The sequence below is a fragment of the Sipha flava genome, unplaced genomic scaffold (genome assembly GCF_003268045.1).
Source record: "Sipha flava isolate LNK unplaced genomic scaffold, YSA_version1 102_pilon_pilon, whole genome shotgun sequence".
Lineage (NCBI taxonomy): Eukaryota > Metazoa > Arthropoda > Insecta > Hemiptera > Aphididae > Sipha > Sipha flava.
In genome coordinates, this window is record NW_020271716.1 from 312,073 (window position 1) to 335,355 (window position 23,283).

General features: G+C 27.1%; 1 protein-coding gene across 1 annotated transcript in view; it reads right to left on the bottom strand.

Moving 5' to 3' along the window:
- Positions 1-2,647: 2,647 nt before the first annotated feature.
- Positions 2,648-23,283, bottom strand: part of LOC112681642 (DNA ligase 3) — a 32,038-nt gene continuing 11,402 nt past the window's right edge. Inside the window, exons 2-21 of the mRNA XM_025551900.1 lie at positions 21,906-22,209; positions 21,112-21,345; positions 17,666-17,784; positions 17,304-17,515; positions 17,151-17,228; positions 12,740-12,905; positions 12,520-12,675; positions 12,269-12,400; positions 12,127-12,206; positions 11,294-11,381; positions 11,132-11,209; positions 10,511-10,634; positions 10,313-10,425; positions 9,787-9,891; positions 7,791-7,937; positions 7,580-7,705; positions 7,122-7,214; positions 3,884-3,966; positions 3,174-3,261; positions 2,648-2,910 (exon numbers count right to left, since the gene is read on the bottom strand). Of these exons, the coding sequence (XP_025407685.1) occupies positions 2,815-2,910; positions 3,174-3,261; positions 3,884-3,966; positions 7,122-7,214; positions 7,580-7,705; positions 7,791-7,937; positions 9,787-9,891; positions 10,313-10,425; positions 10,511-10,634; positions 11,132-11,209; positions 11,294-11,381; positions 12,127-12,206; positions 12,269-12,400; positions 12,520-12,675; positions 12,740-12,905; positions 17,151-17,228; positions 17,304-17,515; positions 17,666-17,784; positions 21,112-21,345; positions 21,906-22,200 (2,613 nt within the window). The 5' untranslated portion in view covers positions 22,201-22,209 and the 3' untranslated portion in view covers positions 2,648-2,814. The remainder of the gene's footprint in view (positions 2,911-3,173; positions 3,262-3,883; positions 3,967-7,121; positions 7,215-7,579; positions 7,706-7,790; positions 7,938-9,786; positions 9,892-10,312; positions 10,426-10,510; positions 10,635-11,131; positions 11,210-11,293; positions 11,382-12,126; positions 12,207-12,268; positions 12,401-12,519; positions 12,676-12,739; positions 12,906-17,150; positions 17,229-17,303; positions 17,516-17,665; positions 17,785-21,111; positions 21,346-21,905; positions 22,210-23,283) is intronic.

The following is a 23,283-nucleotide window of genomic DNA, read 5'->3' on the forward strand; positions in this document are numbered from 1 at the left end:
GCGGGGGTGAACGGGCGAGCGCGCGAAGGTTACGGACGGAACGACCAGGATGTGGCGCGGCGATGTGCGCGCACCACGGACCGCCGTGTCGGATCTTGACGTACCCGACTCGCCGCTGACTTGTCCGTCGTCGGCCGCGTGCCGAACACGCGCTGGCCGTCCGTGTTTCCCAGTGGTTGGCAAATCCAAATGTTTCCGACGACCACGTCCGTCCGCGACCCTGCTGCCGGCCCCGCGGACTTGTAATCGGGGCCGGGCGCGGTATTCCGTAATACGCATCGGATCCGACGAGTACAACGAATGTTGGGTTTCAAAAGAGCGTGCGCGGTGTACCGCCGATTGATTACGATTGATTCCATGGTCGAAAACAAACGAGATCGACTTGAAACGTGAGCGCCGACCGTGTAACGGCATCGGTTCGAACGTTTCCTGCCGGAAGGCGAAAACGTTATGATCTTTTCGAAACATCGCTGGAAAACGCTTGGGTCCATCTGGTCCGTTTAATATTTCTGTACACGAAATCAAATCACTTTTTAACCATTACGTATACGCACGTGAACAATACGAGGTACGGCGGTACTCGTCTCTCTCCCCCCCCACCCCTTGTACAGGCGCGTCTGGATTTGCCAGCTTAAGTTATATTCACGTGCGTACATACAATAAGCGCGATTCTTCTGCGTACTCATGACACGTGTATAGTACACACGTTTATGAAAGTTCGGTCCGTTTCGTTTGTCGATTCGGATACACGCGGTGGCCGTCCTTTGTCGTCGTCACGTATAGTGGAGTTCGCGCACGTACACCGTATGTATTGGTTTCGAGTGTATTGTGTGCGACGTGCGCAGCCGTTTATCGGCCCAACGGATCGGTGCGATGAATTGCACGTTTTCGCGCCCCTTCCTCCCGATCAAGGCGCCCGCCACCTTCAGATACCCGCTGGCGGGTTCGACGACCGCGTGCAGCGGAATTTTTTTCGGGGGGAGGGGGAGGTCATTAAATAAATAATCTTACAAAAACGATAAGTCCCCTACAAAAGAGAGAGAGAGGTTCCCGTGACGCGAGGCGCGACGCGCCTAGTTTTTCTTCTACGTTACAGACCACCGTTTCACGGTCCATAGTTGGTGCACATTAAGAGTTTCGGAGGTGCTGAAATCAACGTTATGTTACGTGTTATTCGTATTTTCAAAAAAAAAAATAATCACTCGGGGACCCTGCGAGCGTTTGTTCAAAACTTGCCTGGTAACATTTTTGGTAATATTTTAATTCAGGGGTGGGTGGAGGGGGGCGATCGCCTCTGAGTTCTCGTCCCTCGATCCGCCGGAATACGAATTTAGCAGACACTGATCGGCCGCCACCCACCGTGCGTGCGTCACGCAACAATCAAGAGATCGCGCACTCGCTACACCGAACCAGTCGGTAACTTCAACTTGACCCGCTCACTGCTGACCCACTTCTTCTTCCACGCGCTTCTTTCTCTCTCGCGCGTAGAAAACAAATCTACTCGTCCGGAATTCCGATCGGCGGTCCGCCTGCTGCGTCGTCATACACGTACGTACCACCCCGCTCCGACGTGTCTACGCATCTAGATTTCATTATACGTTAATGTGTACGTCCATATCTCGTGTGTGTCCCTATATGTAAAAAACTATCTCGAAACGTGTTTTTGATACACATATAGGTAAATACGCATACACTTTCTAATCGGCGTTTGAAATCGAAAATATAAATAAATACCAACATTGCATAAATTGGCAGCTACGGTTGACGCGTGATTCGCTCGAAACCGTATATATAAACGATAAACACCGTACTCGGATGTACAAGGGTGCTTTACACCCTTCGTTTAACAGAACTTTATACACATTGTTCATTTGTAAAAAAAAATATACATATAAATTGTATTTATACGGTTATACCTATCTGTGTGGCTTTCAATACATTTTTAGAAGAACCTTATTCATTTGATTAGCATATGTAAATATATTATCTAATTATGTTGATTATTTTTATATACCTAAACACACTCTCGTAAATTAAGTAACCAGCAGTAAAACTATAGTACTTAAAAGTTCAATGTATCTTACACTACAGATCCGTTCGTGTAGTTTATTATTATATTTTACTTTTATTTAAATTAGGAAGTGGGTGTATATAGTTGAATGAATCAAGATAAAGTAATGGGTTACTTGCATATTTTAAACGTTGACAATAAATTACGATTTGGGAATTTCGCATAGGTTAGGATCACAAAACAACGATACGTGAATTATATCTGTAAAATCTGTCAACGTATATGATGTAGGTATCCATTGACGGTTTGTACACGTTGGCACGTTTTACGCATTTAAGTAACCGAGTGATATTATATACACGCGTAAGCAATACCGTATAATGGAACAAACAATTGAAACTTTGTGTTACATATAATACACATAGTTAAACCGTACAGAACTAACTACTATTCAACTACACCACCTTTGTAATTTGCATTACTTCTACTGTCACTCTATCCCTTCTAGAATCTAAAATGGACAAGGGATTTTTAGGAGTATGCTATTTGCAATTGCCGATTGACTGATTTCGTCACTTTTACAGCCCATAATGCGTTTATAGAAATTAGTAGGTCTAAATGAAATTTAGATTCGTATATGATCGAAAGAGATTCGTATAACTCAATTTTATTATTATTGAAACTGAGCGATGATACAAAGTACAATAGGAAATTCTCATATGTTACAAGTACAAACCATAGTTTATATGATAAAAACTGAAAGTATTAGTTGAAAAATAAAATAATAATAAATAATAGCGTTCTTAATAGTTTTCAATCGGCAGCAGGGTGTTGGCTCTTATGCTGTCCCAAAACCATTGAGCGCAAACTTCAATGCTCGAACTCTTTTCCTGAGATTTCTGTTTTAACACACATGAAGTTTTTATACATTAATCTCAGCACGAGTAAAGATAAGTTTTTTGTACAAGGTAATCGACCTCAATAGTAATGATGTCAAAAACCCTTAATTTGTCAACAATTGTAATTTATATAATCGTTACATAAAATAAATAACAATCAAATATCATAATTTTTACAAACTATTAAATGTTTAAATTCATTTTTTATGTTGCAACAAATTATAACATGAATTGTACTTAAAAACTATATCAATAACACTTACCACTGGTGATTTATTAGGTCCTTTTTTTGAAATAATAACATGCGTAGGTAAAGATTCATCAGTTTCGTTTAAACACGTACCTCCATAACTGATATATAAATTAAGAAAAAATATAATTTATTTTCAATGAGAAAATTTTTTTAAAAATAGGTATCCAATCACGTCAGAATTAAGAAAATATTAAAATCTATTTATTAAACTTGGTATTTTAAAAATCTGTTTTAACTATTGTGATACATATATTATATTCGTTATAATTAAGTTCCATATTTTTAACAGTAATTAATCGTTGAATTATAAAAATAAATATACCAATAAAATTAACTAAAAGTTAATTAGCAGATTTAAATTAAATGTTTTACTTGCAATTCAGTGGTCAAATTCATTGCTATATCATAGAAGCACTTATTAACCGTTTGTAAGGTAAATGCAAATAAATCAGTATATTAACAGTTTATTATTAGTACATACTGTGATTAATATACGAGCTTACGATAATTGAGAAGGTATTAACTCCGGATGTAGTTGATATATGTGGAATACTCTATTACTTTATATAAATTTCTACTCAACGAATAATAAAATGTAGTACATAAATATTTATAAACATAATATAATATATCTATAATATGTAAAGTTATGTACAGATAAATCTATAAAAATTATTAGTTCATTTAAATAAATGTAACATAACGGTTAAAAAAGGATACGCAATAAAATACCGTAAAAATGTATTTTTAGACGTTGAATCTGGCACAACAACACGAATTCCAGTAAATAAATCAGGTAAACGCTAGAAATTATAAAAATAAATATTAATTAAATGGCATATGCAAGAAATCTTAAAATATCTCAAGTTAAACAATTAAATTTCAAATGTATTAATTTTGTTTGTAAGAAATATGTACCTTTTAATCAGAGATCAAATTTAATTAATATTGAAACTTTTTCTTTTATAATGAGATAAATCAAATCTGGTAAAATATGTTCCTGAATCCGACTAATCACAGTCTTCCTGTTGAATTTTATATTGCAATTTTAACATACTACTAATATTCTAAATTATAATTAATTGATCGATTGTAATAAGTTATGTTTAAATAAGTTTAAAATAAGTTATTTTTAAAAAAAAATGTAAACTAACTATAAATAAACGTCTATAAAGGTTATTGGGAATATATAGTATTTCCAGTACAAAAACATAAAAAATAAAAAATCAAACATTGTTGTAATAATAATTATTATAAGAGTATATTGGACTATCAATAATTTATTTCAATTATTGAAATAAAATTGTTACATTTTTTATAAAAGACAAAAAGAAATTTTTGTGCTTACTACAGAAGAGATTTTCAGTTGTTGAAATACAGAAAAACGTTTATGTATACTAATAGTATTTATAAATATTGAATTTAAGTATCACTGTTTAAATGATATAACACAAACTGAAATGCAGGGAGGGTTTTAGAGGCTCAACACCCTCCCTCGAAATATCATAAATTTTTTTTATAAAAAATTACCGACCTACAAATGTAATAGTTATTTCAAAATTCCCCATGAGACTTGCTTATAATATATAAATATATATATTAGGGTACTATATATTTTGACTTAAAATTGTTGTTGCGATGATCCCTAAATTCTATTCTATGTTTTGAAAAAAATATTTATGATCAACATTGAGCGTATCAATCAACTACTTCGCGTGCCCTAAAGGGTTCAAAGTTCTAAAATAAGGGGTGAGTTTTCAGTTTTTTGAATATACTTACTTAATTTTTGAAGCTATGTAAAAATCATAAAGATCTTTATTGTAGTAATACAATGGTTTTTTTAAAAAAATGATCTTGTTAAGTTATAGTTAAGTTTGTATTTTTTCGTAAAATTAAGAAAAACACGTCAAAATTAGATTTCAGGAAAATTGTTCGATTTTTAGTTTTCTATCTGTATTATTTTAAAATGTTGAGTTACTTAACACAGTGAATAAAAACAATAAAAGTATACAATATATTGTACAGTAAAGATTTTTATTTATTTTTCAACTTAATTCTGTAATGTAAAATCAAGCATGTTAACCAAAAAATTATATGTCAATCACTTAGAAACACAATGGGTATTTTATATTTATGTTTTATAAACTTAAGTATTTACATAAAATTAACTTTCTATGTGAAAAACATCTAATCCACTAAAATTATTATAAATTTTTTTCCATTGAAGTAGGTATCCAATATATTTTATTGTAAGTTGTTGATTTGATAAAAGATGGTTCTTGTATAAAATAATCATATCGCGATAAAAGTTCTAAAAATATAATATAGCTAAAAATTAGGGAAAAAACTAATTGAATCACTGAAGGTAGCTAGGTTAGGTTAGTAGTTAATGATACAGCTGGAATAGGAGTTAAATTAATTTAAGAATTTAACTACAAATTTATAAAAAATTAACATCAAAAACAATTAGTGCTACAGGTAAACACCAATTTCTTATATTCTATTAAAACAATTTTTTTAAAAACCTTTAAAAAGTAAACAATAAAACAAATTTAATCAGGGCCGTATTTAAGATTTCTTCGCCCAGTAGCAAAAATATTTTCCGCCTTTTTTCCCTGAAGTGTAAAACTGAAAATAAGTGACTCCAACTATTCATTAATAAGCCGTTTGCAATTAATTTTCCCCATTACAGTACACTATTATACAATATTTGTAATTAATATCAAATCCAAAATAATATCTGAGTTATAATTTAGTTAAAGAAAACTATTTTTTATAAGACTGATGGTGGTAACCTTAAATAATTTAGTATTTTTTAGGTCTGAATGTCCTATCTCCATACAAATTAAAATAGAATACATATATCTCAATAAAATACCATTTCAAATACAACACTCTTAAACAGATATATATTTTGTACGTTACTAAATAATACATATACAATAATATATACAATATTTATTTTTTATGTTATTTTATTTATTCAAAAATAATTTTCCAATGAAAATGCAAAAAAATCGATTTGGTTTTATTTAGAATCACCGTAAAAATATTGCCACTCCTTAAATATTTCAGGAGGGGCTACTGCCTCCCCGAACCACCACTTAAATACGACTCTAAATGTAATTAAATTTATAATATTTTTTAGACAGTTCATGATTATAGAAAAAAATATTCAAGTTTTAACAGGACCACTTTGAAAGCAAGTTATAAAAATATTTTTTGATTTTTTTTTGACTAACATTAAATTTAAACGTTAATTTATACTACACCTCAAATAATAAATTAATTATAACGTTTTTTATAAGAAATATTATGCGTTATAGCGGTGTTTATTTATAATTTGTATATAACTTTAAATTTTAAATGAATAAAACTAAACTTTAATTTTGACGTATTTTTTTTTTGATTTTATTAAAAACAGCCAACTTTATATTAATTTATCGAGATACCTTTTTTTTATAAAATATTAATTGCTACAATATTCTTATGATTTCGGCATTACATTAAAAATGAAATGTGCTAAGTAAAAAAACTGAAAATGTACCCCTTTTTACTAAACTTTACTTCCTTAAGGCATGAGAAGGAATTAACATATTATGATTAACGTATTATTATTCATTGTTTTTTAGAACAATGAACATATTTTAGAAGTCATCGCAGCTAAGTATAAGAAAAAAAAATTAACCTCTATAGCTTAAAACCACTCTTAAACCACCTTAATCCTTAGACCACACTTAATTATATAATAAGTAATAAAGCATGCTATTTATCAACTTCTTTTACATATATTCAAGATCCTCCAAAATTTTTCCTGTGTTCGTCCTTGATATAACACAAAGGATATGACTTCAACCAACAAAAGTACATAAATTGTTGACTTCGTAATTTAATTTATCTATTTATTTTATTTTTATTTTTTTTTGTGGCATAAGTTATACAAATATAAAGTTCTTACTCGCTGTGGTCCTATAGAAAGTTTAATTTTTTTAGCAGGAATTTCAGTGTAGTGTTCGGAACTTGATTCTCCGTCATCCGTATCTAAAGATTGCTGTTATAGATAAAAATAATTTATTTTTACTTACATTATATACAATATTAATCCTATTGATATTATATATAATACGTACGTCCAATGGCCTCAGATGCCGCGGATAGTTTATTAAATTTAAAAGAATATATAATACGTATACTTATAAGTATACGTATTATACATTTATATGTTTTATTATATTATATAATTATAGTTGTATAATATAATAAAAAAATTTTTAAATACGTTAAAATTCAAATAAAAATGATAATCATATTTAAATATTTAAATATATATATAAAATAAATAAATTAATAAGTATAAGATAGAAAAAATGCCCATTTATCACTCATCGTTAACTATATCTGATTGACTATTTTTACCTTAATTTTTTTTCTTTTTTCAGGTGATGATTGTGACGAATCATTATCAGAAATAGTATTTTTTGTCGGACTAATATTTGAAAAAATATTTAAATTGCTTGTTTCTTTTGAAATTTTATATAAATTCTAAAAATAAAATTTTTTATTTTAAAAAATTGTATTTAAAATACAAATTGAGTACCAGTAATTGTAAGATATTAAATTAACATACCTGTAATTCGGTTAATGATGTAGCTGTTTTCCAATCTTTGTCGTCCCTAATCCTAGTTATTCTAGGGAATCTTAATGATATACCATTAGCAGTATGAACTTCAGCTTGAGAGAATTCTGCACCGGAAATTTCCCAAACAGGCATTTTCTGTTTAATGGGATATAAAATATAATTTATTGAAAAAAAAAATATATATAAATATAAGTATAGTAAATATATGATACAGATATGTATGTATAGCCCAAGACTAATTTAACATCATAATTGTATTTTCAATTAGAGTATTAATTAATATTTATTTCTTAACAGAATTTTTAGTTAATATCTATTTCACATTTAAACTAAAAATGTCTGTATAAATATATATATGTATGTTAAAACTTAAGAAAAAAATGTAGATAACATGGTGATTTTTATCATTTAGTTTAATTAGTTTCGGGAATACGACGTAAAAATGTGCATTAATTGTGATTGTTTTTGATAAATAACGTTTATACGTTTATCGTATATTTTATTCGTGACTTCGTTACTGATACGAACGATAGGTCGTTGTTCGTGTCACGAACGAATAACATCGAATATACGTAAATAAAAACATGTGGTTTCGTGAGACGTTACGCGTAATTGATTTTGGTAATTATGATGAACACATGTGGTGAACAGCAAAAAGCATGTGCAAGTACAGTGGACTAGATATTATTGTTTATCACGCAGTATCTATGTATTACAAGTCAACTCGGGCGATGCGCAAGAAGAGCAAAAGACACGCGGTTTTTCGACAGTAATGAACAGTCTCAGAAAACCGTAGCAATTTTTTTAACGTCGATACCTGTTTGCGAATCGGTTCGCGCGTCCGACAAGTGGAATCAACCGAATACGTAGAACGTAGAACCGATACAGCGATAAACGCCGTAGAATGTCAGAATATGTATACATACGATCTCAGCGGCCGGTTCTTGTACGGTATAATATACTCGCAGACGACACGGGACGAAGCCGTTCACTTTTCGAATTTCGCAAACAAGCGAAGACGCGCTATCGGCCAAAAATTTCACCTAAACGACACGCGCGCAAAAATAACGATTCTTGGATGTCGTCCGAAATCGTTGCGCATAATATTGGCAGCGATCGTAATGCTACACGGTTGAATTGGAACGTTTCATCGACGACCCGGACGTTGGCCGCAACACATCTTCACAAATTTTATCTGTGTACATGTCACAGCTAATTTGCGTTTTAAATTCGAATTCATTATTGCGATAAAATCATTTTACCATGTATTGTTTACAATTTTTAATACCTTTTTCTTTATAATTTCGATAATTCTTGAACTTAATACTCGTAATACATATATATAATATATATATATATATATAGTTTGTTTCACAGAAACCCATTTATGTTTGTAACCTTATTTGTACAAATATATTATAAACATGAAAGTTTCATTACATTTTTGGGGTTAACTCAAGAACTATACTCAACAAGCTTCAATAATGCGTATCAATAAATTATTTAGGACCAGCAGAGGACCATAATCTAGTAAATGCGTGGCAAGTAAATCAAACGCAATTTAAACTATCATTTTTTAGCTTAAAATTGTAAAATGTGAGGTAATTTTAAGCGTATATTTTCCAAGTCCTAAGATATATATATATATATATATATATAATATAACTAAGAGTAAGACTGGTAAGAGTTAAGACTAATCAATTGGGTGATACGTGTTTTAGTTGTTTTGTGTCTACTTTATCTTCGGAATACCTGCCTAGCGTGCAGAATTATTAGTAATAATCTAATTACAGTATAAGTATATGAATATAAATTTATTTTTTATTTTCGGTTATTCGACTGATTATAAATATAAATCACATTTAAATATATCAAAAAACATGTATTTTTAAACGAAATTAATAATGTAGAATAAGTACTTATTAATCGTAAATTCGATTGTTGAAAATAAATTTATCAATTTCAATGATTTCACAATACATACCTTAGGATCTTCAGCAACGAAATCTGGAATCATAGTTTTAGTGCACTTTAGCCACCTTGGAACTTTTTCGGGGTCTTTACTAATTTTTATCATTTTTAATTCGTTCTGAAACAATAATCCATAGATAATATGTTAAAAATCTTAATTATAAAATACTGTTACAACCGTTTTAATAATAATGTTAATAATAGACATTCATTTCATATTTTTTTACGAGAATAACTGACAAAAACTAGATAAAATAATAATTTAAATTGTAATAATTTTGTAATAAATATAATATACCTACATCGTATAGATAAATTTAAATTAATATTTTATGTTTAAGACGAATATCGTAATGAAGTACAATGTAATGTATTAAAAAAAAATAATTAGATAACAGTTTTCATTCAAAATTTAGTGCAAATACCCGTAGGTACATAAGCATTATTACAATGTTTACCTATGACTACAGTCCTTATACCTTACTTATACTATTTAACAGTACCTAATGGATTTGAATAAAAGCAAACATTTTCTACACCTGTAATCTTTCAAGTGTCTTATCGTCAAGACCACCATGCGCTTTAGTCACTGTACACCATACATGTTTCGCTTCGTCATAGCAACCCATTAGAAATATTGACATCATACCACCTAACATTGTTAGACAAAACAATGTTTATAGAACAAAATATCAGACATAGTTCAAATAATTTCAATTTCAATTTTATATAAATACCTTTATTCCCAGTACCGAACCAAGCACCAAGAACAACTAGATCAGCGCTATCAGCTATTGAACCATCAAATAAGTAATCTTTTTTTATTTTTTGCCAATGTCTCTTTCCTGGCTCGTAAATTCCCTAAAATTAAGATAAAATCAATGCTTTAATAAATGTATACAATTTACTTGAAACAAGTTACCATACAATTAAATAACATTTTAGATTATATGTAACTGGGATTGAAGGGACGTAGTTTCACTTACTTTCTGATTTTTGTTTATATTTTTATTTTAGTATGCTATTAGCATGAACTTGTTGAGCCACTCGTGTATGACATAGTTTTTGCACCACAAACAAAAAAACAACGTAGCGATGGAGTAATTTTTCGTGCTCTAATCTCCCCCCACTGGAAGCAAAGGTGTTTTTTTTTTTTTTTTTTGTAATTTGATTAAAAAAAAAAAATGCGACGAATCAATGGACTTAAATAATAGAAATCGATACAGTGATCGTGAGGTGTCTTATGTATACTTCACGTTTTTGGAAGTAATAAACATAGTAGAAAATAGTTAATAAAAAATATTTATAATCAATGTATGTATACGCAACAAAAGTATTTATTATATTTATCTTCTTACCGTTAAACCCTTTAATACTAATCCTTCTAGGCCTTGTTTCAAAACATCTTCTATCATCAACTTAAGTTGGTCAGTGTTCTAAAAAAAAAAAATCGATTTTCATTTTTAAAATACGAATTATTAAACACCTATTACTGAAAAAATATTTTGAATGTAACAAACATGCAATTTTTTAACTTCTGATAACATAATATGTCCTTTAATTTCCGTTATGTTTTGTTCCAGAACTTTTCGTCGTTCGACAATCGATCTACGAAATTCATTAAATCATTAGTTATAACTCATAAATAATAAAGACATTTTTCTTGAAAAAATAGTTATTAATATAGCATTTTACTGGATAAGAATATATAAAATGATAAATTATATCTATGAACCATTGTATAATATATTGATATTTAATTATTTTTATAATAATGAATACATTTTTGAATGATTGAATTTTTTTTTTATTTATCAAAATAGTATTATGCTAACGCAAAGATATATAAAGTTATGTGACCTCAAACTGGCTAAATTTTTCGATAATAAGATCAGAAATCATTATAAAAAAATGTGTAATTCTTGTATACTATAAAGAAATGTGACAGTGCACATTGAAAAAAAAATACAATTATGTTTTCACATAAAACAGGTTAAGAAATTTATATACTGTTTATTAAGACTGAGAAAATTATAAAAACATATTTACAGGTTTTTATTTAATGTAGAATTAGTTTAAGACGAGTTTAACTTCTCGTAAAGTGTTGTCGTATAACTTAACCGATACAATATTTAATGAAGAATAAGATGTACGTATTAATTTTTTTAATTGCAAAAAATTGTTTTTATTAATGAATAAATACCAGTGGTTAATTATTATCGTAATCATTTAAAAATAATTGAATAATTAAAACGATTTACATTTTATAATTATGAGTGATAAAATAACTAGATGGGAACTATTTAATTGAATCTTGTATTTAATATAAATATATACATTTATAACTTCATACCTGTCTAATAATGACACGCCATTATAATACATACAATCAAAAATGAACAAACAAGGATTAGCGTTTTCAAATTTACTTTTCTAAAAAAAAAAAAATGTATTACTTAAACTATAATAAAAATCACCAAAAAAGATAAAAATACTTTATGAATTCCTAAGGTTCCAAATGGTAGTGGTTTGTTACTTTTATGATCATACATGAGCACTTCACAGTCTAAAATAAGCTCTTCTCCGTGTTGAAAAGCCTTGGGAATATACTCTTTGAATGGTTCGACCTGGATATTATAACACATTAATCAAGTTGTAGACCACATTCAGTAGAAAAAATGAATGGTACGTAATATCATATGTATTTGTGTGTGTGTGCACTTAGGTTAATATCAATAATATTTACTTTGTGATTCAAGACGGGTTTGAGACTTCTTGAAAAAAATTTATACTCTCCTTCGCTTTTATGTAGTTGTACGCGTTCGCCATCATATTTAATTTCTGAATATATACCAGAAGGACATTTTTTAAAAACGTCATCTATATTTTTGCATGCTTCAGCCTAAAATATGAAATATGAAAAAGACAACTTAACTTACAAAGTAATTGAATAAACAATAACCCACTAGCATAGGTAAAATCGGTGTTAACAAGGATACATTGACGTTCATTCTGCTATTTTTATTATTTTCTATCTTAGACGCATCAAAAAAACACGATTTTTCTATAACAGCTTTTAAATTATGCGAAGTTTGATATGCTTGATAGGCATCAGCATGAATGGCTCCTAAACTATAAAATATAATAAATCATACACCATATACTTACATAAATTTTATATTTTAATAATTTTAGCAAGATGGTGAGTTTCGTTACATATTTTTGTAAATATATATAATTTTACTACTCTTTTCTAAGTAAATGTGTTCTAATATAGTTTTTTATAAATTATATAATATGGAAATAATCCCAAAAATTGAGAAATCTACGACAAATCATTTTTTTTTTAATAAAACTGATACTAGTTAATTACTTCAATTTATTGTATTTCATACAACAATAGTTAATAATTTTAATACAACAATTTTATTATAATCCATTTGAGAACGAAGGATAAAAGTTAGAAAGTTGTAGTTTGTACAACAACAACATTTTAAATTAAATTCTAAGACTTATTGAATGATACAAGTTTATTTAAATAATATCAAAAAATTCTTTAGCATACAACTTAACATTTTAAAATTTTATTTTGTACAAAATGAAACTCGAATTATGATACATCTTTGCATTTTTCTTATTACTTATGATATGCAATTCAAGTGTTGAAATATTAAAAAAAAAATCAAATTTTTATCTGTATTCATTTAAAAATTCAAATATAACTTAAAATGTAAATTTATTTAAACAATTTTGTATTACTGATTACAATTAAGAATGACGCATAAGTGGTCGAGATGTTTAAAAATGTTTATTCTTATAGAACTCTTAAAATTACAATTTAAAATATATATTGAGTAAAATACGTTTTTCGAAACTTTTTATCAGTCGCAGAACTTTAAAAATAATAAATAAAATTAGCTTTGAAAAATGTCAGTATAGTAAATATAATTATTTTTTCACTACTAAATATCATTAAATTATAAATATAGCCTCAGTTATTCTATTCTTGAATGAATGTCTTAATTATAAAATAAGAGTAAATATTAACGTTAATTTAATTAAAAGTTACACTTATGGATTTTTTTTTCAACAATCAATATTATATTTTTTCACAGAAAAATGAAGCAGTTTTATATACCAAAAAAGAGTGAAATATAAATTTAGAAATATTCAAAGAGAACTGAGCGCAGAGAATATAGAAGGTTCGTATATAATACGAGTACTTATTGACAGAATACTAACTAGAAATAATCATATATTTTAATTCTATGAATTTAATTAAACGAAATCAACAAATTATATAAATGAACACATAAAAAGTAAAAAAATGTTGATTTATTCTCAAAACCGAAATATGAGTATATCATATTTTTTATTCCAATTTTACTCAGAAACATAAAACGTTTTATTAATATTACTGTGGAAACTATAGAGCAAGTCTGAAACGTGGGAAGTGTGCTTTAATTGAATATACATAAACACTCGGATACCAATAAGTAATTTTCAATAAGTATATAAAATATTTTTAAAAGTATACATTGAATAAGGAATCTAAAAGCTATAGATTAACATACAGCTTTAGAATATTAAATTTAATAAATATTAATAAACAAGAATAACCATTTTAATTAGATTTAAATACAAGATAATAGATTAATAACTTGTAAGTTTCTATTTGATTTCATTGCTTATTTAAATATTTCAACAGAGCTTAGGAATAAATATAAATTAATAATAAAATTAAACCATTTAGAAGTACGCCAGTAAAGGAAAATTAGAGATGTGAGAAATATTCAGACAAAACGTACTTGTATTGTAATATATCGCGTGACAAGAATCATACAGACAGAACTTTAACTGAAAATGAACCTTGATTGACGTCATGTATTTTACCCATGAACAAATAGAACTATATATATATATCATAAAATGTATAGTATTTAATTTCGATTAAAGTCACAACATAAGTTATTATCAATAACATACTATTAAGATCAATAGAAGTTACTTATGCATAGCTTCTTATTCTATTCGACGTGGTATAATAAACGATTTGAATTTATCGTAGATATATTAAATATTAATACCGTCTCGCTGTACAATATATTCAAATACGTATTCGTATTAATAATTGTGAACAGAACTTACTCGTCAGATTCCAATATACTGAGTTTCGATGGAAAGTACAAAATTCATTATTTTCAACACTAATTTTGTAACTTCAAAATTAAAAAATTCCATTTGGTTGCGTGCAGTTAATTTTATAATTTTACAGTATTTTGCAATTTTTATTGTTATACATAGTTGAGTTTATTTATAACTTTAATGACTTGGCATTTGGAAAAAATCACGGACTATTTAAACCTAGTAATACACTCCTTACGAACAGTGGCACCGAACTACAAAAAATGCAGTATGGTGACTATCAAATTTTAATACTACCTATCCACTTACCAATTGGTGTAAACGGTTGGGGAGGGCTGAAACCCTACCATAATATTGTATTCAAAATTGATAATAATACATAATAAACATTATACGAGTATCTATTTTCATATTGTGACATCAATAATTTATGATGTAGCTGATATAGGTGTTCACTTTATGTATTAAATAATATTTATTTTCAAGTCTCCATCCTCACCAATAAGTCCTTTGTCCACTACCATTATTTATATTAATATTAAAATAAATCACGTTCATACTGATCAATTTTAGGCAACGTAATAGGCATTATTATGCATTTATGCAGTAAAACAAATTATTTACCCAGTACCCAGTACCCACTCACTACATAATTCACTATGGCAGCCGCCATACTTGGATATAGGGATCGGCGCCACTGCTTACGAACATCACAAAAGTAGTTCATTTTAACAGAGATTGTTAACTAATTAATATAATTATAAGAAAAATATTACTTTATGTAAAAGCAGAGATTGCACCATAGTTGTTGGAAAATACAAAAACAAAGAATAAAACTATTGTAGAACAAAATAACAAAGATACCAAACATTAACTTGAAATACATGGACGTCTAAACAACAACGTTGTACGATCACAATGCCGTAAAAATCATAGATGCAGGCGGTGCACAGCACTGGGGTCTGCAGAGTCAAAGGTTCCATAGCAGATAGCTGTCAATTTTTTTTTCAATTTGTTTTAATTTGATTCATAATTATTGTACTATTATCTTGTATTCAATTTTATATAAAAGAATGTAAAAGACTGGTCTGTGTTATTTGGCATCCTTTATCTAAATATTGGAAAAAACACTAAGCCTATAGTGACATAAATAGATTACTTTTATATATATATATATTTATATTTTATTGTACCTAAATCATATTTATAAAATCAATAATCATATATTCATATTATATATTTTATCTATCTTTTTAGTTTATTTGACAAGTTTTTTTATTAATAAAATCCACTCAATATACAATTGTGATCTTGTATACCTACTACATAGAAGCTTTACACAGAATTGTTTCAGCAAGAAAATTATCTATACGTTTTTTTAGATTCTTTAAAATTCAATACATCCACAAATATTATCCGATCTAAGGAGTAAAAAATTCTCATAGAGTGAAGTCAGTCTGACTTTTTTATGTATCTCAAGAAAGAGGGGCCCATGTACATTTGTCTGCACCTGGGTCTTTGACTCTCTAGTTACGGCACTGATCACAGTATACATTTGGGATTAATATAATACAAATAATAAGTATCTATTAATAATAGTCATAAATTACATTATACGTATTAAGTTTTAGCATATTAATTTTTATTTTCGTAGCTGTGAGATTATTGATAGGGATCATATTACGTCGTTTAGGGTTGTTCAATAACAGTGACCGACCATAAAATAGTAATAAACGGTTCATTACTTAATTTGTTTAAAATTTAAATGATTCCAAAATAAATTAAAATTTAATTTTATATTAATTATTTTATATGGTTCATTTAATTAATTTTATATCTATACTCAAATACAGGTCCAGAATAATATAATAAGTAGGTAATAAAAATAAAAAAACCATTTAAGTTTCTTTGAAATTCAAATACGTATGTTATTACTAGTATAATACTATAAAAATAAACCCATACGAGTACAATCATGTATATACTATATATAGCAACATAATCACTTTCCAAGAGTGCATACAATTTTTATTAATGGTTAATTTTTTTAAATTTACTTTTACATTGTAAAATTAGTACTGATAAAAGTTTCAAAAACTTAGAATAATACTGAAATAATATTTAATATTATTAAATATAACAATTCTTATAATTATTCTTGAAAGCTGAAGAAACGTAAAAAAAATTTTTAATATTCAGTGATTTTTTTTTTTTTTAAAAAAATGTACTTACATAAATTTTGGTCCACAGTTAATTCTTAGATCATGCATCACGAGGCGTATAATCATTTTTAAATCATTTCCAGTACACCTGTGAATTATATGTTTTGTTTCGATGAATTTTTAAATTAAAAAGCAATATTTATACTCCATAGATTTAACTTACAACAAAGCGATAGATTTAAAAAGACTCATTTGTGCTGCTTCAGTAGTTTCAACTGCTAATTTGTCGAGAAAATGATCAACTTTACTCAAGGTTAAAAATGATTTTTCCACTGCTTTGATATTCTTATTTTTTTCAAAAAATATTCTGATCGTCTCTGCTACATCTCCTTTTTCCAGGTCTTCTAGCATTAGGAATTCATCTTGTTTAAACAGCTAAATAAACAAACACAAATCAATCAAAGAAATAAATAATGCGATATTATCATAAATTATTTTAATTAAAAAATACAAATTTAAACTATGTAGATCGTAGTTAATTCTTAATTATATTATATTGAATGCAATAAATTAATTATACATTACTTGGCTAAACAATTTAATAAGTTGTTTGGAATGTAAATTGTAAATTCTTTTTTCCGAATTAGGCAATAACATTTTACACCACAAAAACAAGCTTTCTGCGCGTGTTTCATTTGACTGTTCTATAAACAAAACAAGTACATGGTTTGAATAAAAAAAATAAAAAATACTCGTATTAATTAAATTTCATAATCATAATAGAGTTAAATCCCGTGTAATTAGAAAATGTAAACAATTACACGTTTGGGTTGAAGCAGATAAAATATCAATTGGAAGTTATGTTTTAATAAACTGTAAAATAAATAATATCATAAAATAAAATCTAATTTTTAACAATATTAAAGATACTAATTATGAGTGTAAGATAAAAAATCACACTTCATTCTATTTTTAATTACGAGTAATTAAATATTGAAATACTATCTAATTTGTTCTTAGTGAGTCGTCTTAAAATCCTAGTTATTTAAAATAACAATATGTTAAATTAATAATAATTATTTTGTAAAAAAATATAGAATCTTTTTATTATACATTTTATTTTTAAGAAGTTTCTTCAGTTAAAAAAAAAAACAAGTAAAAATGTATCAAAAATTAAAATAGATTTATTTATAACAAGAATAATAAAAATGTACTTCACTAGAATCAATAAGTTAAAGACAGAAATCATATTTATTATATAATTATTGACTATAATAATTTAACTATAAATTATATAGGTACATTAAATGTTTATAGTTTATAGGTTGCCCAGTTAGTTGAGTTGTAAATATAATGAACAAAACAAATACATTTTTATATGTTTAATTCATAATATTCTGAAGCCTATTAAAAATTGGTTTTTTATATTAATTTGCTTAAAAAGAAAAATTAATTTGAAGAACGATGCGAAATTAAAAACAAAAGTATGCAGCAGTATGTATATATTATAATTTAATCAAACTAAATTTCGATTTTTAATTTGGAATAAAATTACTAATAATTTATATGAATAATGAATTAGTTATTTTACAGTTTAATATAGTTTTTTTTATTAAGTCATATAAAATATTTACATTAATATACCTATTTTGTATAAATAAGCAATTGAATAATTATAGGTACAAAAGGTTTGTCAAATTATCCAGATGCAATTACTTTTCAAAGATAAATACAAATAAAACAGATATCTATATTTTATGGGACATGACACGTTTTCATCAGTCGATATAAATTCATATATACAATTTTCGCTTTTTTTTGTTAACTATATATGACTTTTTTGGACCAACTATTAATCCAATACATACCGGACGTTACCTTATTCTACCAAAATCAACTTTTGTCTTTTTCCACAAAAAACATTTTTTAAAAAAAAAAATTAAAACACGTTAGAGTGAATTTATAATCATAAAAAGCGTACATTTTACTAATAAAATAGCAAAGGTATTACTAAGGATCGGATTTGAATGCAAATTGCATTTTTTTCTTAATGTCCAAAAACATTGGTTATCAAGCAAAAAGTTCATTTTATACATCAAGGAATTAAAAAATGTTACTTTTATTTTACATTTTTTGACATTTTTAGTGCATTTTTATGGTTTTAAAGTCATTTTTTCAACATTCATTTAAAAAAAATAAAAATACCTAAATCATAATCATAAGTCATAATCGGCACTTTAGAAATTGGATGTCCCAGTAAAATTTTTTTATTTAATTGCGAAGTTTTAAAAAAAGCAAATAATAGTACAATAGCTAAATTATTTGATCAATCTATGAGCTTGTTGTGGCCATAGGGTTTTAAACACGATAATGTACTTCTATTTCTCAGTGATGCAGCACCTTATATGGTGAAGACAGGAAAAATATTAAAGCGTTTTATTCAAAAATGGAACACGTTTGGCAACATTCTCTACACAGAGTAACTGAAGATATACGCAAAAAATTTCCCGAAATTGATGTTTTTATTTTGAACGTAAAAAAGATTTTTTTTAAATGCCCATCTCAAGTATTGAAATTCAAAGAAATGGCGCCAAGGATACCAATGCCCCCTCAACTAATACTAACTAGATGGAGTACATGGTTATTGGCAGCCATATACTATTATGAAAATTATCAATTGATTAAATCTGTTGTGATGGGTTTTGATAAAGAAGATGCTGTAGCAATTAAAAATGTACAAAAACTGTTAAATGATAATAATTTGGAATTAAACGTGACATTTATCAAAGCAAATTATGGAAATTTAACAAAATACATTAATACAATGGAAACATCTGGATTATCGTTGGCTGACGCAATTAAAATTATTGCTCAAGTACAAAATGAAATCGGAACAGACAACAGTAGTATCGGAAAATCTATTAAAAAAAACTAGAAGTTGTGATTGAAAAAAATTCGAGATTTAAAACAATGAAATATATTTCAAATATTTTGGAATGAAAAGCAACATCTCGAAATAATACAATATCTGAAGAACTAACTGCAGATGACATGGCTCATATGAAGTTTGCACCTATGACGTCAGTTGACGTGGAACGAAGTTTCTCGAGTTACAATCAATACTGGCTGATAACCGTCGAAGATTTCTGTTTGACAATATTAAGCAGCACCTGATTATACAATGCTATGAAAGAAAAGGTAAAAGTATAACGAATATACCTATCTAAATTGTATACCTATTAATTTTTAATTTTTTAGAGTAAAAAGAAAATGGACAGAAGATAATTTAGGGTTAATTAATTAAGGTTGTATTGTATTTAAATATTTTTCATAATAATGTGTTTCTTTTATAAGTTTAAAATTCAAAATTGTGTTTTTATTGAATATAAACACATTTTAAAGTTTTTTAGGGCATATTTTTAGTGCATATTTTTAAGGCATTAAATCATATTTTTTTAAAGCATTTTTCTTCTTTTTTAGAGCATTTAATTATGTTCCCTAGTTATTACCATAACCATAAAAGAAATGCAACTATTTGATTGATATAATTGTTACTGTTAGTTGGTCTACAAATCTAAAGTAAAGTTCAATCAAACGCAAACAAATATGAAATAAATATAGCCTAAGTATTTTTATTAATACAAAAAATAATTGTATAACTGTATATAGGTATACTGAACAGGATTATATACATATATAAATATTAGTAAAATGATGTCTCAAACAAATTGTCAGAATTATTCCAAGCGTGTTAATTTTGTTTTTTTTTTTTTAATTAGTTTAATGCTTATTTGTATTTATTTCAATTAAGATACAACCTTTAATGTAATTTTTTGTAAGTAGAAGTATTAAATTTAAATTTCAAGCAACAATCACATATATCAGTATCAAAATAATATGACTTAATTGTTTTATTATTAATAAATAAACAATTACTAATAATACGAAGACAATCTAAAATTGTACCTCAATAATATTATAATTTAAAGAATTTAATGCCTTATTCCCTGTATTAAAAAATGTACACATACCTTTAGATAATATTTTATCAATGAATTCTTTGAAAATTGCTGTTTTTTGAAGATGACTGTTTTCCTGTGATAACTTCATGCATAGTTTTCGAAAGTCCTTAAAAAGATATTCTTGCATTTGTGGTTTGGACGATGGCACCAGTGTTGGAGGCGGTTTTGTTTTTAATTTCTTTTTACTGGGTGTTTCTTTTTCAACTGGACTATCATCGTGTGTTTTAAATTTCTCGCGAGGAACTAAAAAATACTTATTATTTCATTGTTCAAATGTATCTACTCTACTACAAATTATTAATTCAATAGGTAATTGGTGACAATTTTCCAAGTTTTCAGTATTTGAAAAAAATTACCAGTTACATACAACGTATTAAATAGCGTGTATGGTAGAAAAAACGAAATTTTAACATCGGGAAAACTGTAAACAGTTGCTATGAATAATGTATCTACACAATAGAGCATACACAAAAAAAAATAAATAAATCAAGGATTTTATAAACGAGTAAAAATATAAAAATCATAGCAGATTATACTTTGTAAAGTGTCTTACAATAAATAAAATTTACAAATTAAAATTTTTAATATTATTTAATTTAAAAAGTGTTATGTTTATTTTTTTGTTATATGAATTTTTTCATTCTAATTTTCACTGATTTTACAAAAAAAAAAAATGTTGACTCTGATCATGCATATAATATATTGAGGGAATTGGAATTATAACATAGAAAATTTTGTTCTAGATAGTGTAGGAGAGTTGGTATAAAAAAAGCAATTTTATGAGCAACAGGTACATAGCTTACTATCAGGGAAAGTGGTAAATATTTCTTTTTGGTGTTCCATTGATAGTTCATCCCACCCTCCTATGTCATCCACACAAGTAATTTTCGCGGTCGTTTTCCTCTGTTTTGAAAATACAGCTACTAAACATTGTGGATGATGCCAAGCCATCATTTTCCCGTCACCGAATGGATTAGGCATGACCTTAGCAATCCTCAATGTTCCTTGGTTCAAGACTTCTTTACATTTTTTACATTTTGCTCTATTACTTTTAGATTTTTCAGCAATAAAATTTTTTTCTTCAGCCATTTGTTCCATAATGCTAAACTGTAAAGAATAAAAAAATGATTTTGGCTAAAAAAATTATAAAATAATGGTGATAAATAAAAATATGTACTATACAATTTATTCTTATATAAAATAAAAACCTATAAAGTTTTTCTACAACCCTCATCAGTTATACTCTTAACTTTAATCTTTTTATTGTGCAGACATAAAATAACAAATATTAAAAAAAAAAAAGTTTATTCTGTAAGCTGCAAATACCAAATAATACTTTTTAGTAAAACAAATTATATTTAAAATAATATAGTTGATAAGTTTTAAAAGAAAAATTGAAGAAATTATAAATATAAATAATTAAATTGTTGTAAGCTATAGTTTATTATTTATTTGTATTTTTTTTTTAGTAAAATACAATTTTAATTATCCAATGATTTAGATTAACTATTAAATCATAATTACTAGTTTTTGTTTTTTTTAATTTAATTTATTATGCAAATATGTTTACTCCTTTATTCGTGTAAGCTTAATTTTTCTTGGAAGAACAAAACTACGAGGAATTATTATTTAATGAAATATATTCTAAAAGTGTGCTTCTTATTTATAAAATCTATTTTTAAGTACATTTAGTTCAATAATCACTACAAGATCACTTGCGACATAACATAACTTAGACTCCTTTTTTTAAATACGATTAACATCATGTTAAAATAAAAAATACTACTTTTCTGTGCCAAAATAATCAAATCAAGACAAACGCTCAATAAAGGAATTACTAATGAATAGGGATTAAATTTGATTATAAAACTAATACAAATATTTTAATATTAAAGTGAAAAATGCAGAATGGATTTTTGTTGGAGAAATGTGCGGGTAATAGATATTTTTATTTATATCTTGATAAGAATGCAAATATTTAGGTAATTTTCTCTTGTATGTTTCAGCCGAATAGCCATACAAATTTATAACCATTTGATTACGAAATATAATTCATAAAAATATTATACATCAATTTCATATAAGAACAGTATATTTACGAGTACTTGTTGAAGTATAGTAGCTATTTAATAGAAAGGTGCATTTTTAATTTCATTATGAATGTTTACTAAATGACACGTA